The sequence below is a fragment of the Pogona vitticeps genome, chromosome 4 (genome assembly GCF_051106095.1).
Source record: "Pogona vitticeps strain Pit_001003342236 chromosome 4, PviZW2.1, whole genome shotgun sequence".
NCBI classification, from domain to species: Eukaryota; Metazoa; Chordata; class Lepidosauria; order Squamata; family Agamidae; genus Pogona; species Pogona vitticeps.
In genome coordinates, this window is record NC_135786.1 from 226,368,438 (window position 1) to 226,383,835 (window position 15,398).

Genomic DNA, 15,398 nt, shown 5'->3' on the forward strand with positions numbered 1-15,398 from the left:
ACGAGGCCATAGCCAAGACTTTTGTTAAGAAAACATATCAAGAGAACTCTGAGTTTAAAAACAGATTCTGCTCCTTTTTGTTTAATTCTGCATCTCAGCTACTTCATGTTCTGCATGTATCTGAACTGTCAATAATGACTCCTTGTAGTTAGACAAGTATTAGCACAAAATATTTTCCAAGCAAGATTCCTGTTGTCAAAAATGTAAACTTTAGCAAAATAACCACGCACTGATTACTTTGAATAACAAACACTTTGATTATCTAAACTGAAGTCTTCCTGGAAAGCAGCCCCACAAAATAAGCCATTAAAATAATCACACAGATGTTCTGCAGCCCAATAAGCACCAGGATAGTTCTTCCAGACGTAATGTATAATATTAGTCACGTGCCACCAAATAAATTCTCATTACCCTTTTCAGGGTTTTACGGGTAATGAACACTCAGAAGTGGTTTATCATTCCCTTCTTTTGGGGGCGCCCCAGGACTGTGCAGCTTGCCCAAGGCCACATAGGCTGGCTCTTCTCCCGGAAGGCACAGTGGGGAATCAAACTCCCAACTTCTGGCTCAGCAAACAGATACCTAAACCACTGAGCTAACCAGGCAACATGTATAGTCCAATTATAAATATGTTTATTCAGAAACAAGGCCCACTAAATTCAAGAAACCTTACCCTCAATAAATGTGAAGCACTGCAGCCCCGGCAATTCAATTCCATGAGTTTTTACTCCTATGTAAAAGCCATTGTATTCAATAGGCTGTGTTACTGGGCAGGTGTGGAAGGGATTGTAGCCAAATGTAACTTGCATCAACTTAAATCCAAATACTTTTCTCAAACCAAGCTGCAGACTGGGTTATTTCTCTCTCTCTAATCCTTGCATGTTTAGTGAGCTCGTCCAAGAAGCTTCAAAACTCTTAACAACTAGAATGCTGGCTCTCATACAGAAACCATCCATCTTAAACTATGTCCTGGTTTGTTGTGCATTCTAAGCAGACAGTGGAAAAAAATATTTGTATGGCAGGCACAGTTCTTGTTTGATTTTAAGTGCAGAATCCATCAGCAATTTCTTCTATGGAAAGAATCCCCATTCCGATAGCCTATGGATTCCCTTTTCTGTTTCTCTGACTACATAAATCAAACGTCATTCTGCCTGCTTTGTAATTCATGCACTCTCTCCAGTGCCAACCACCCCACTCTTCAGTATCAACACACTCCTTCTCAAAGTTTTCTTGGAAGAGTTAAAAGTATAGTACATTATATCTTTCCTATACACATGCCATGGCCAAGGGGACTTAGAAGGGGGATCAAGAACAGGCTGCATAGTTGTGAAAACAATGCAGATACAGGAACAGGCGATACCTTTAATCAACCATTAAGAATATAAAACAAACAAACAAAGCTTCCGATGATGAAAACGTCTTCTAGGCTGTGCATCAAGTTCTTGTGGGCAGTTCCAGCTTTTATGCTGTTATCAATGTCCCAAATTCACATGGCTGATGAGGTTGAAGCCAGGTTTGCCTTCAAAGTGCTAGCTAGGAAGGAGCTTGAAAACAACTCCCATACTGCACTCACCATCTAAGAAGTGAACTTGCCTACAACCTAGCTGGTTGAACCTGGCTTCAAGTACAAGAACTTGATGAAACATCATCTTCAAGGATGTGCATCATTGGAAGCTCACTGTTTATTTTCTGTTTTTTAAAAAAATATATTCTTAATAGTTGACTGAAGGTATCACCTGTTCCTATATTAGAGGGCTGATGCAGACCTGCAAAAATTGAGGAAGTAATACATCAATAACCTTTGAAGATACAGAGGCCAGAATCCTGCTTCAAAAACTGTGTGTGCAATGCTAACCCTGAAAGCAACGTGCCCTCTGGCAGAATATTCACCATGCAAACATTAGTCATGTGCAAAAGTCATGTGACAGACACCCCACTAAAGATTGCAAAGGGCTTGTGCTATTTACTACCACACCCTTTTGTGGCCAGAAGAGTTAAAGCACAGTCTTATCCAAAGGCTAGGGCAGTGGGGGTAGAGGAAACAGGAACTATGGAGCCTTAAACAACAGCCCTTTTGTATTCAATATTGAAAAAATTTGTTTTCTAGAGCTAGTTATCTTTTCAGAGATCAACAAACAGGACAAGCACAAAAGGAGACAAGTAACACAGCCATCTCCTGCCCACAGTCCCGACAACTGGTATTGACACCAACTCTCATATTAAACTCATTACACAACCTACTAGTAGCCACTGATATAGTTTTATCCTCCATGAATAGTTGTAATTGCCTTTTTAAGCTACACAAGGTGATGGCCATTGCTACATAATAGGGTAATAAATCTCATAGTTTAACTACTCACAGAACACAGCAGTACTTTCATTTATCTGTCCCGAATCTCCTGCTGGGTGACCCTTGCCCCCAAATTCTGCTTCTCTGAGAGAGGGGGAAATAACTCCCTTTTTTACACACCATGCAGAACTGTACACACCTATATCATGTACCCACATTTTTACTAAGCGGACAGCCTGAAATATTATAACATTTACTTTTGTACTACTAAGTGGTCTACTGCAGGGTGGGCTTGCCAGATAGTCTATATGGTTTACTAAAATTGCAAGATCACCAACAGCAGCCTGGAGCAAAATGTAAAGAACTCTAAATCCTGCATTTTATTCTCTGTGCGAGCATTGAACAGCACTTATTGTGCTTCTGCACAAAAATCTACTCCCAGTTAGCCCAAACTTTCACTTCAGTCGTCTAATTTAAAACAAAAGCGGAGTCATTTTGTTGCTCCTATTAGTAGACAGTTAGGAATCGGAAATCTTTGCCCCATTATTATGATCCACTTAGAAATCAAATAATATATCCCTTCTCCACTTCTGGTCTAGAGAACATGACTGCAAAGGGAGTTCGCAGGTTTTAGAGTAGCAGGATTGTCTGCGCAGCAACTGGAACAGCAGCAACACACACAACCTCTTAAATACATGCTGCAAAATGAAACCAACCAACCACATCCATCTTCATGTTATGGAGGGGTGGAGCTCAATCCAGCCAGTGGCACATTCACAGCACATCACAGACACAAACACACCAGTATCATGTCACCTTTGGCATAACATATGGCAGTACATCTATGAACACAAAGGACAAGAATTGTTCTAGCTCTAAGTCTATCTATTCTGGCCCTTCTCCAAGAGAATAAGGGGATTTCCAGATAGATGCTAACAGTATCTATTCCACATTTTTTTCTCCTTAGGGACTTCCCCCATCGATAAAAACAAGGAACGTCATATGTTTAAAGACATGTGCACACACAAATAAACACATTGCAATGTACAAATCCTCCTCTGGTGAGGTTCCCAGAGATTTCTGCAACTGTACACACCAGGCCAAACATCTGGGTTCTTAAAACCTGACATGTAGGGCTTCCTACGAATCGGTTACAAGGGCTGGATGAAGGAGATGCAAATATTTTGGTGGGTTTTTTTTAAAATTTCCGTCCTGGTACTCTGAAAATCATCTTCGTGTGTATATGCTGATTATATGCTGATATCCTTTTTTCTGTGGGGGTTCTCCCCCCCCCCCCCCCCGTTTGCTTTAATCAGATTCTCAAAAGCCTCCTTGCAAAGGTGAAGAACCATTCCTTTCAAGAGGCTGCCAGATGCTAAGAGATCGAGGAAAAGCGAAAGGCGAGGTTTCCACCAGATAAACCTGACCTCTGGAGCTAGCAAGAGCGACTGTTGTTTTTCTGCTCTGCTCGCTGTGGTTCCCCGGAGAGGTTTCGCACGTCCGAACCCGGCTACCCGCAATGACGCCACAACCCCCAAAATATCAACAAAGGCGTCACAGCCTCGTCCAAAGAGATGCGCGCTTGGAACAAAGCACAGCCTATAGATCCTTATGACCATCATCAACAGGGGGGGGGGGAGAATAATTTTTGTAAATATGAGGACTGGGATCGGGGTTGGGGGGGGGAGAAGACGATGATAGCCACCCTTCCTGCCCCCTCCATCGCCTTGACATTTCTCAGCCCCTCTTGCAAAAATTGCGATCAGGCCAGGCCCTCCCCACCCCAAACTTCCGAGGCCAGCCTCACCTGTTCCGTTCGCCGCCGCCGTAGCTGCTGCTGTGGTCCTTCTCGTCCACAAACCTGGCCCAGCCGTCGGCCGTCTTCACCCAGTTCTGCCCGGGGGATCGCCAGTCTTGCCCTAGGAAAGGCATGGTCGCCGGTCGGAAATATGGGCGGAGAATTAAAATAATAATAATAACAACAACAAGCAACCAGAGCGCACGGGGGGGGGCTTGGGGAGCGCTTCTCCTCCAAAGCCAAGGCGCCCAAGGAAGGCTCGCCCTGGAAGAAAGAGCGAGGGTCTGGTTTTCTCAAAGCAAGTCCTTCGTCTTGGCTCCCGAGAGCGACGGCTGGGCGAATAATAAGACTGGCGAGGTTACCCCCCCTTCCCCTCTTCAGCAGAGATAATCGGCTTTGCTTCCCGGCGCCCTCCCCCGCGATCGGTTTCTCCTGCCTCGGTCCAGCTGCCTCTCTATTTATCGGCGGTGGCTGCTGGTGGTGGTGATGATGATGGCTCTTTGTTGCCGGAAGAGCGGCTCTCGGCCCGCCCCCCTCGCCCGGGGAGGGAGGGGGGACACGTGGCTTTGTTTATGGCCCTTCCCCCCCGGTCTCCGAGGGAGGAGGGACAGAGTTCGGCCAAGACCGAGAGGGATCCGGGGTGGATGCGTCGTGCGCTCTTGCGCAATCGCTTGAAATGGAGAACTTTTGCCCTGGGTGGCACCCCCTTTGCCAGGCTCAGCTGCCCGGGCCTCGGTAGATGGAGGGGGCTCTTGAAATCAAAAGTTTCTTTTTTTCCCCTTGGGTAAAGGGAGGAAAAGATAAGGCTGCTGTAAGGGGCCCTCAAATGGGATAGTATTGATTGATTGATTGATTGATTGATTGATTGATTGATTGATTGCACCTGTCTAGTCGAAGGACCACTCTAGGCGGCTTCCAACACACAGAACAACAATCTAACAAAATTACACTGTAACAAGATTTTTAAACATCAGTAAACGAATTATCCAAGAAGAAAAAAGACAAACGGGAGAAAAAAAAAAGAAATCAAGTATTAACTGGAGGGAAGGCCTGCATAAACATCCAAGTTTTCAGGGGTTTTTTTTTAAAGATGCCCAGTGAAGGGGCCGCACATTGGGGTATCCAATGGTCATCAAAAGTAGTCATCCAGAAGAGGGGCAGGATCTGCTCTGGATCATCCCAGAGTACAGGATGCATAATAATAGCCTGAAGTTACAGGAAGCCAGCTTTAGGCTGCATGTCAGGAAAAACATCTTAACTGTTAGAGCAGTACGACAATGGAATTAATTATCTCTGGTGGTGGTGGTGGGCTTGGATGCTGGTGGCGTCCAAGAGACAATTCGACAATCCTCTGTCAGATCTGCTTTGATTTGGACTCCTGCATTGAGCAGAAGGTTGGCATTGATGGTCTTCTAACCCCTTCCAACTCAAGTATTCTATGATTCTAAATGCCTGGCAGGGGTTTGGAAAAGCTTGGTCCTAATCTGCACAGAGCAACGAAGCCCATAGTGTGGCCGATAGTGAGCACACACAGTGATCCCTCTGTTTGGCACCCTTGTTGGGTTGTTGTGAGGTAAAGAGGCTGGCCCGCCTTGATCTGATTGAAATCAAAAGGGGATATAAATGTAAGAAACGAAAAAAGAAATAAATTAGGGATTATGAGAATACAAAGTTCAGAGTTTTCCGATGCCTGTGTTAGAACTATCGAAATGACACAAGGCGAGTGAGCCAGCTTTCAGGAGTTTTCGTCAGGAGACGCAAAGAACAATGAAGAGAGAGTTTTTAAAAGGTTGACTGTTGAAGCCATAGAGTGTATCAAGGCACATGGAACTGAAGTGACAGATAATGAGTTCCTGAGACAGAACTGTTAGGAAGGGAACCGTTTCTTGTGCTCAATGCCTTCACTTTTGTTCTTAACAGAGTTCTGTCTGGAAACCTGTTGTGGGATGCAGTTATTCACAATGTAAACATAAGGTCTGCACATTGAGATCCAGAGTAAAATTCAAGATAGGAATTGCAGACTGAACAAATTTTACTCTGTTAGGTCCTCAGGTACTGTAAATTCTAGGATAAAGAAATAATATAGGAACATTTTGAAATTTAAGGGATTTGAAGCCGGGTCTTCTGAGTCCTTGTTCAACATTTTATCCACCATACTCTAATGGCTGTTTACCGGCCCTGTTCAAGCATAATTTCCTCAGATAATCAACTAGGCAGGATAGGGGCATTCCTTAGTGACCTCACATCCACAGGGGCTAGCCCTCCCTCACACATTAGGACAGAGATGCTCAACCTTGGGGCCCCAAATGTTCTTGGACCGGCCGTAGAAACTCACAGAGGGGTTTCCATTCCTTGAACGTCTGACATACCTGAGAAACACTGCTAGGGTTACCACTGAATAAGAAGCAACTTGAAAGTATTCGAGTTTTATTTCCTACTTCACATGCTGTCTGTAGTTTGAGTGACAGTAAAGGACTTTTCTAGGCTGGAGTAATAATTATCTATCTAGCATTCATTCTTTCCAACTTTTGAAATTCAAAGAGAGTCCTGCCTCTCTGCTAAGTGTTCTATTCTTCTCTTCCGTTGGTTGGTGGCAGTTGGTTGTTGTTGATCTGTTCAGTTGGTTGTTAGTATTTGTGTAGTAAGGAAAGGAGTATACACAAGTCTGTAATTTCAGACAATGATGAGTAAAGAAACATTTTTATATTTCCTCCTACAAATGTCTTGGAGTGAGTTTTTGAGACTTGAAGTGCCTGTTAATAAGAAAGGGGTGGACTCTGAGGAAGTTGCAGCTATTCTCCACTGTGGATTCTGTGTAAAAGGTAAAGGTAAAGATTCTCCTTGACAATTTGTCCAGTCGTGTCCGACTCTAGGCAGTGGTACTCATCTCCATTTCCAACTCATAGAGCTAGCGTTTCGTCCTCAGACAATCCTCTGTGGTCGCGTGGCCAGCGTGACTAGACACGAAACACCGTTTACCTTCCCACCAAGGTGGTACCTATTTATCTACTCGCATTTTTGCATTTTGCAGGCTTTCGAACCGCGAGGTTGGCAGGATCTGGGACAAGCGATGGCGGCTCATTCGGTCACGTGGATTCGATCTTACGACTGCAGGTCTTCTTACCTTGCAGCACAGAGGCTTCAGCGGTTTAACCCGGGCACCACCACGTCCCTGGTTGTGGATTCTGTGAAAAACAAAAACAAAGAGGAATTTTACCAGAAATTCAAAACTCTGCAACAAAAAGAATACAGCGGGGCTACTAGGAAGAGCAGTGATGATGTGAGCTTCCTAGAAAGATAGGTTGTCTTCCATTTGTGATTATTCTTTGCAATGCACAGATACCTAGAGCCCTAGGTATGTTCTAGGTCTTCTTTCAGTTCATGTGAGGTGACAGGCAATGGGCCACTGCCCTGTGTCTGCTTCCTTAAAAACATGCCTGTCTCCTATAGATAGATAATCTGGCGAACACCCAGTAAGCCTTGGCAGGCAAAGCCATATGGAAAGTATTTTCTGGAGAGAGAAAGTTTGAGACCTACTCTTCTAGGGCAGATGATCATGTAACAGACTTTATCCTCTCTCTCACATTAACCCACTTCATAGGACTGTTGGGAAGGTTAGGTAAGGTAAGGCTGATAAATCAGAAAGATGTTTAACAGTAATATCACAGTGACTTTTAAACTCTCCAGCTGCTCAGGAGCTTTTAATGTTCTGCCCCGAAACTTTATCATTTCTATTGCCTGTGTATTAAGCACGCAATAATGAATCCAATTTTTCCTTTTCACTGGTCTCAAAGATTGCACATCTTAGCTCCCAACCTCCCCACCTCTTATATTAATTTCTGAGCAGAAACTGCCGCCTTTTCATTTGATTTAGCTCTTAGAATTAAAATTGGTTTTGTGCATGATGTGGGAACATAATATATTCCCACAGTATGTGCAGGAATCTCTCTAAAGTTAATCTTTTTCAAAGAATAAGAAGCTACATACAGTGGTGCCTCGCTTAGGGAGGTTAATCCGTTCCGGATTAACCCTCGCTCAGCGAATCCATCGTTAAGTGAAATAAAAAAGCCCATAGGAACGTATTAGAACAGATTTAATACGTTCCTATGGACTTAAAACTCACCGTTCTCGTTAACAAGGCAAAACAGCGGTCGCCATTTTGTTTTAGCGGCGGCCATTTTGGAACTGCTGATCAGCTGTTCGCTATGCTTTGATCGCGTCCGCGCGATCATCGCATAGCGAAAAAAGTCCATAGGGGCCATCGCTGAGCGAATGCTCCAGCGATGGCCCGGGACCCCTCGTTGTGCGGTTTCATCGCATAGCGAAGCGTTCGCTATGCGAGGCACCACTGTATTTAACACATATGGGAAACCCTGACATCTGAGCATTCAGCCTGGAGGCAGGCGGTGCATCACAGCCTCTCCCAATTTGAAGAGATCCTTGTCCAGCAGGCCGAGGCAAAGAGGCAGTCCCAGAAGCAGCAAAATCAGGGAGCTGGACAGGGGACAGATTGGATTTGTCTTCAGTGTGGAAGGGATTGTCACTCTCGAATTGGCCTTCTCAGCCACACTAGACGCTGTTCCCAGTCCTCCATACACAGCACGTTACCATAGTCTCTTGAGACTGAAGGATGCATAATGTAAATGTCTAACAGAATCCTAATCAGAGACATGTTCTGTCTCATGGTGAAAGAGCAGCTGGGGGGTACAGTTTTGAGCAAAGAAGTATGTATGTATTTGCCACTTGAGAGAGCTAAGCAACTTTATCTTATCCACATAGCTTCTAGTTCAGTCTTTCTCCCATCCTTTCTAAGTCTGGAAATTTACTCCTTAAAAGTAATTTGTTACATTTGCAGGTTTTACAGTTACTGTTGGAAGTCACTCGTTCATAAGATTGCTATTAGGAAATGACCTGACAGCAAATAATAATGACACACTTACAGCTCCAAGCCCAACTACTCGCGTTACCATTTTAGTTACACTGTAATTATTATATTGCATTTCAATTACACAGAACTTGCACTTGAACTAATTATTTGCTGTTATGCAATAGTAACTAAGTTCATTCCTTTTAGTTACCTTTTATTATCTTAAATATTCTTTGCATGCAAAAGAGTAACAAGAACGAGCAGCAAAGATAAATATAATGGATTAAATGATCCAGCATCCCAGCAATCAAGATAAAGAGAAAACATTTGCTACGTTGACATCATCTGAAGCAAGACAGAAACGGTAAGGGTTTTAATGTGAGTAGTAGGAGGCTTAAAGAAATAACACTTTTCCCTTAAAAAGTGGGTATTGAACTACCACTGGATCTTTGTGACCCATGAAGTGTCATTAGGCCTACAGGTGATGAGGGCGGATGGGAGGTTATTACAAACCTAGTGTGATATGATTTAAAGTTCAGCCTTTGGAGCAGTAGGCAGGAATAGAGAAGAGCAGGAAGTTTGTTGTTGTTTAGTTGTTAAGTCATATCCGACTCTTTGTGACCCCATGGACCAGAGCACGCCAGGCCCTCCTATCTTCCACTGCCTCCCGGAGTTGGGTCAAATTCATGTTGGTAGCTTCAATGACACTGTCCAACCATCCTGTCCCCTGTCGTCCCCTTCTCCTCTTGCTTTCACACTTTCCCAACATCAGGGTCTTTTCCAGGGAGTCTTCTCTTCTCATGAGATGGCCAAAGTATTGGAGCCTGAGCTTCAATCTTTTCAGTGAGCACTCAGGGTTGATTTCCTTTAGAATGGATAGGTTTGTTCTCCTTGCAGTCCAGGGGACTCTCAAGAGTCTCCTCCAGCACCACAAGTAATTCCTGCTTAAAGACAGAAGTGACAAAGAAGTTGCTCTGAAAACATTCTCATAGCATTCAGTCCAAACATATTTTCTTCCTCTGGCTCAAACTACAGCACGCAGACTCACACACCACAGTTACACAGATTTGAATTGGCAACCTGCTGTGTGTGGTGTTGACTGGCTACCCTTCAGTGGTACAGTATTTGAAAACTTCCATGCCCAATGGACAGAGTAACTGTGCCCTTAGAAAAGCTTTTAAAAACAAGGAATAGATGTAGAATTCTGAAAAGCAAACAAGAAGCTCAGACCATCTAGCCAATGCCTGGGTCTTTTATCTTTTAAGATCATGGCTTTTATTTTGGAACTGTATATTCCTATTATTATCTGCTTCGGTTCAGACGGTCACTAGTATGGGGGAAAATGAGACAGTCACCTCGAACAGCCATTTCTTTACTCTTTTACTATAATAAGTTTTAATGCCAGAGATGAGGAGAGAGAGATATATGTATTAGATTTTCTTATATAATTTACCAAAATATAAAAAGACGGGTGGAAAATTGCTGCTTGGCCTCAGGCAGTCAAATTCTCTACTGGCATGGGGCACTTAATTGAGAACGGCAGGACACCAATTAAATACAAGTAGGATTGATGGAAGAGCTAGAATTCATTTTGCTATTATGTGTGTCCCATGTCCTATCCAATGACAGCTTAACCCACAGCTGCAGCAGATACAGAGAGAGGTTTCTTTAACTGCCATAGCACTTCTAGTTGTCCTTTTTTTGTAATCCACATTTCCTTTAAGGCTGCTGTTTGTTAAAGGTGAACGGTTCAAACAGACACGCTCCCCTTTTGCAATTGAGCGGGAAGGGAGGGGAAAGTGGCTTGGGTTTGCTTATATAAAAGTGCCTTGAGAGATAAACACTCTATACAGAAGTCTGTCATAATCCAAGTCACGCTGTCACCCCTTCTCCAGGGAGCGGATTGATCGGCTGACTTGCAGTGTTGCAACAACAGCTGGCACTGGCTGCCCAAGGTGTTATGTGTTCTTCAAAATAAAATCTCCAGGGCAAATTGCTCAAGGCTGTAAACATAAATCCGCAAGTTTGGGGGGGAGGAAGGAGACCTTCTGCAACCCGCAATATTAAATAATATTTCAAACTAAGCAGGCTTCCATCCCAAAGAAACCAAGTCCAGGGGAACTCTGAAACCTCCAACACTTGTAAGCATTTGCAAAACGGGTGCTTGCAATACAGAGACATTCCTGACTCAAATTCCACATGGGATACAATTTTGTATAGGAAATTTGATCAGCACTATGTTAGCGTTGTGCCAGCTTCACTACACCTGTTAACTGTTTAGTAATCATGATCTTGCTTGTCACCTCCTTCCCCATGTGGTTAGTTAATGTATATACCACTGGATGGCTTTCCCCTACATTTGCTGTCTGTGCTTTTCATCAGCGATATAATAATAATCTGCAGAGTGGGAAAGTGTCAGGATATTATGACCCACACTATAGAATGTACTCTTTTGTACATGAACCCAAGTTTGCTAACAGGCCTCCATCTTAAAACAGGTGTGCAGACACAAGAGTCAGCACAAGAAGCTGATGCAATCCATGCAATGTGTATTGGACATGAGGTAATGTCTAGGAGAAGACCTCAGGTGATGTGCCCACTTACTGCTTGTTCAAAATATAAGTGTGGCACACTATAGTGTTGTGTGGAGTGCTGTGTTGGAGAGTTGCTGCACAAAGGGCCATCCGTTTATTTGCTGAAAGTGTATTATTAAATCTGTTGACTTATCTACATGGTTCTATTGTACATGGTCTGCAAATATGTACAATATGCAGGCTCCTTCACCACTATGCTGGTGAAGGAACCTGCTGTCTCTGTGAATCTTTTGCTGTCAACCTGGAAGACTGACTTGTCTCAGAGCCATCTCCCACACCCCAAATCTTGACAGAAGAAACCCTATGGATCAAGTCCCTATGGATCAAGCCCATATCAAGGAGGCACGGTGGGGAATCGAACTCCCAACCTTTGGCTCAGCAGCCAGAGACCTAAACCACTGAGCTATCCAGCATGTCCTCTCCCCTAAGGTCACTGCAGCATCCACAGAATAAGTGTTTTTCTGCAAGTTAAGGAGAGGTGAAAAGAGACAGCACAAAGGTTTCAAATAACTGGGTAGAATTAAAATCCATGGCAGCGGGAAACAGCATCAAAAATAACCTTAAGTGAACTCTTTTGGAAATACTTGTGTGGTCATTTCGTCTGTCACTTGATACTGTAAAATCTGCTAGCACTTGTTGACCTCTATGTCTGAGTCATCGCAGGTGACTGCTTCCTACTCAGGATAACCTTTCCAACAGCCTGTTCAGTGCCCTTATTATCGTTTTCTTCCCATTTGATAGCTACTGTTCTTGGAGATTAGGAAACTCAACAGTGAGTCATTGTGTGATGAGTGGTTTTGGCAATTAGTCTATCATGTGATCACTCCCACCCTGTTGTCTGAACCCACCAACTCCCTCAAGCAACTACCTTTGGTGAGCTTGAAGATTATGAGACGGAGACTGATGGTGACACAGCATACTGTCAGATAGAAGGCAAAGATTTCTCCCTGTCCAGATGGCAGGGGCAGATGTAATAGGTTTAAGCCATGTGTATTTTGGTTAAATACTAAGAGACTGTCAGAGTCATTTCAAAATTATGAGTGTGGGTCCATGGATGTGCTCTCCACGTTCCCCAGAGCTTTTCAAGGGGAGAACGGATAGCTGTAGGCTGTAGTTTTGGATAGCAAGGAGGGAGTTTTCTTACATCAGGAATGACAAAAAGTGGGCTGTGGGCTATAGAAGATGCCTCGTTATAGAAGATGCCTATGTTAGACGTCTTCTAACCTTATTGTTTCTAGCTTTAAATATTGTCTTTTAATGATGTTAACCACCACTGCATAGTTGTTTTCAACTCTAATTGTAAGCTCCCTTGGTTCCTTTTCAAGGAGAAAGGTGGGGGGAATGAATGAATGAATGAATGAATGCCCCCAAGTATTTTCAGGGCCACCTGTGTGTGGCTGTAACACGCACATGCACACGCGCACACATACACGCATGCGTGCACGCGTGCGCGCACACACACACACACACACACACACACACACACACACACACACACACACACGTGAGTAAGAGGTATCTCAAGCTCCCCAAACAAAATAAAACAAAAAATCAAAACCGATGTGTTTCCACTTTTATGATTCCCCTCTCCTATGATCATGATTTTCAGCCATTTTTATGCCTGAAAAGGCCCATGGCAGGCATTGAGGGCGAAACTTTCACCCACTGAAGTTTCCTATCCCTCTCCCAAATGGACTCCAAGGCCCCATTCAGCTCTGGAATTCTCTGTTCCTGTCAAGACATGGCAGACGGGCAAGCAAGGGTGGTAGAGGAGATGGGCCCAAAATGCAGGGGAAATGGGCATGTTGCCCTCCAGGTGCTGACAGATGCCATTCTGCCATGAGCCCTAGCCTAGCTAATGATGAAGGATTAGGGCAGTTGCAGTGGGTGGCCATGTCTTCATCTCCCCTGCTTTCATGCTTACTCCCTGTACTTCATCATCTTAGAACTGCAGAGCTGGAAGAGACCCTATGGATCATTGGGTCCAGCCCCTGTGAAACAGGTATTTATTTATTTATTTATTTATTTATTTATTTATTTATTTATTTATTTATTTATTCAATTTTTACCCCGCCCCTCTAGACAACGTCTACTCAGTACAGAAGGGAATCGAACTCCCAACAGTTACCTAAATTACTGAGCTATATTTGTACTCTAAACTGTTGAGTCACCTATAACGATTGTTCTAGTGACCCAAACTGCAGTTTTAAAGTACAGTGGTGCCTTGCTAGACGATGATAATCCGTTCCACTGAAATTGCTGTTTAGTGAAATCATTGTCTAGCGAAAAGCATTTCCCCATTGGAATGCATTGAAACCTGTTTAGTGCATTCCAATGGGGAAGAATTGTCGAAGATCGGCCATAGGAAAGCCGCTTTGCGAACCGCCGATCAGCTGTTTAAATCGCTGTCTTGTGAAGCTTAGGTCCTGAAAACACCTGTTTTGCGAGCGCGGAGGGAGCTGTCAAAATCGTCGTCTAGCGAAAATCGGTTTGCGAAGCAGGGACCTAATTCCCCCATAGGAATCACTGTTTTGCGAATCGCTATAGCGATCACAAAAAGTCAATGTCTAGCGAAAAAACTCATGCGGGGTAACTGTCTAGTGAGGCACCACTGTAAATGTTTGGTTAAGAAAACGTCATAAAGCAAAAGGATTAATCCTTTTCATAGAGCCTTGTTTTGTCTTACACACACACACACACACACACACACACACACACACACACTTCATCCCTGAGGATTTCTTAGAGAAGCTAATGTTGACTTAAAGGGTTTATCTTACTGTGAGAGAGTTTCATACAGTGATTATGTTAATGAAGAGCATGGGAGTCATCCATTACATCTGTTGTTCCTTTGTTCATGGTCATTTAAATAGTTGTCTGCCCTGGGCTTTAGAGGCAGGACTCTTCTGCAAACATTTTCTTGTCTATGTTGACCTTTCTTGAGAAGGAAAAGGAGAAAACAATTTAGGCACGTCTGTTAAGCTTCTACACAAGCCTTCAGATTTTTTTTTTTTAAATTAAGTTTCTCACCCTTGTAATTGTGGAATCACTGATGTTAAAAATCAGACTACTGTCCTGGATTTAATTTTATCTCCCCCAAACTGGAAGAAAATAGAGGCACAGAAACGAGAGAAGGGTACTGAGAAAATATGGGAAATGCCAGAAATGGATATCTTTCCAGACAGGCTGAATGTATGTCCAAGGCAGAAGGAAAATGAAAGAGGGGATGTATTTTATAAATGGTCTCGATTTCTTGATAGAGTTGGAATAACTTAGACTTAAATTAAAATATGAATAGAAGCTGATATTTAGAGGATAATCAAATAGTATACAGATATATAAAAAAGAATACAAAGTTGTTTTTTGTATTGAAAAATGAATAGATCAGAGGCATGTATACTTAATATGAAGAGAGTGAATGATTGTATGTATTCTGTGTTCTCCTATCCTCAGAACCTTTTTCCCATCCCTTACACTCCCTTTTACCTTTTGTATTCCCTACCCCAGTGGTCCCCAACCTTGGGCCTCCAGATGTTCTTGGACTTCAACTCCCAGAAATCCTGGACAGCAGAGGTGCTGGTGAAGGCTTCTTGGAGTTGTGGTCCAAGAACATCTGGAGGCCCAAGGTTGGGGACCACTGCCCTACCCTATTCCTAGTAGTTTAAAAATAATTTTTTTAAAAAAAGTAATTGTGGAATCACATATGGCATAACATGGGCAATGGTGATACATCTCTAGTTGACATCTATCTGTTTGCCATGTCTCTAAAGGGACATGTATCCACCTCTCATTTGCTGTGCACCCCTGTTGTTCATCTGATCCATTAGTTTTCCCCATTATGCTTTAGTTTG

At 43.4% G+C, this 15,398-nt stretch overlaps 1 protein-coding gene and 1 long non-coding RNA gene across 3 annotated transcripts in view; one reads left to right on the plus strand and one right to left on the minus strand.

Annotated features, from left to right (window-relative positions):
- Positions 1–6,444, minus strand: part of FBXO32 (F-box protein 32) — a 43,929-nt gene extending 37,485 nt beyond the window's left edge. Inside the window, exon 1 of one of the 2 annotated variants that reach the window (XM_020796567.3) lies at positions 4,096–6,444. In XM_020796567.3, coding sequence (XP_020652226.3) covers positions 4,096–4,220 — 125 coding nt within the window. In that variant the 5' untranslated portion in view covers positions 4,221–6,444. Of the gene's footprint in view, positions 1–2,358; positions 3,847–4,095 lie in introns of those variants that run through there. The other variant, XM_020796568.3, reaches the window with a different exon arrangement.
- LOC144588586 (uncharacterized) overlaps positions 1–15,398 on the plus strand; it is a 404,395-nt gene that overhangs the window by 26,612 nt on the left and 362,385 nt on the right. The gene's annotated exons all lie outside the window — the stretch shown is intronic.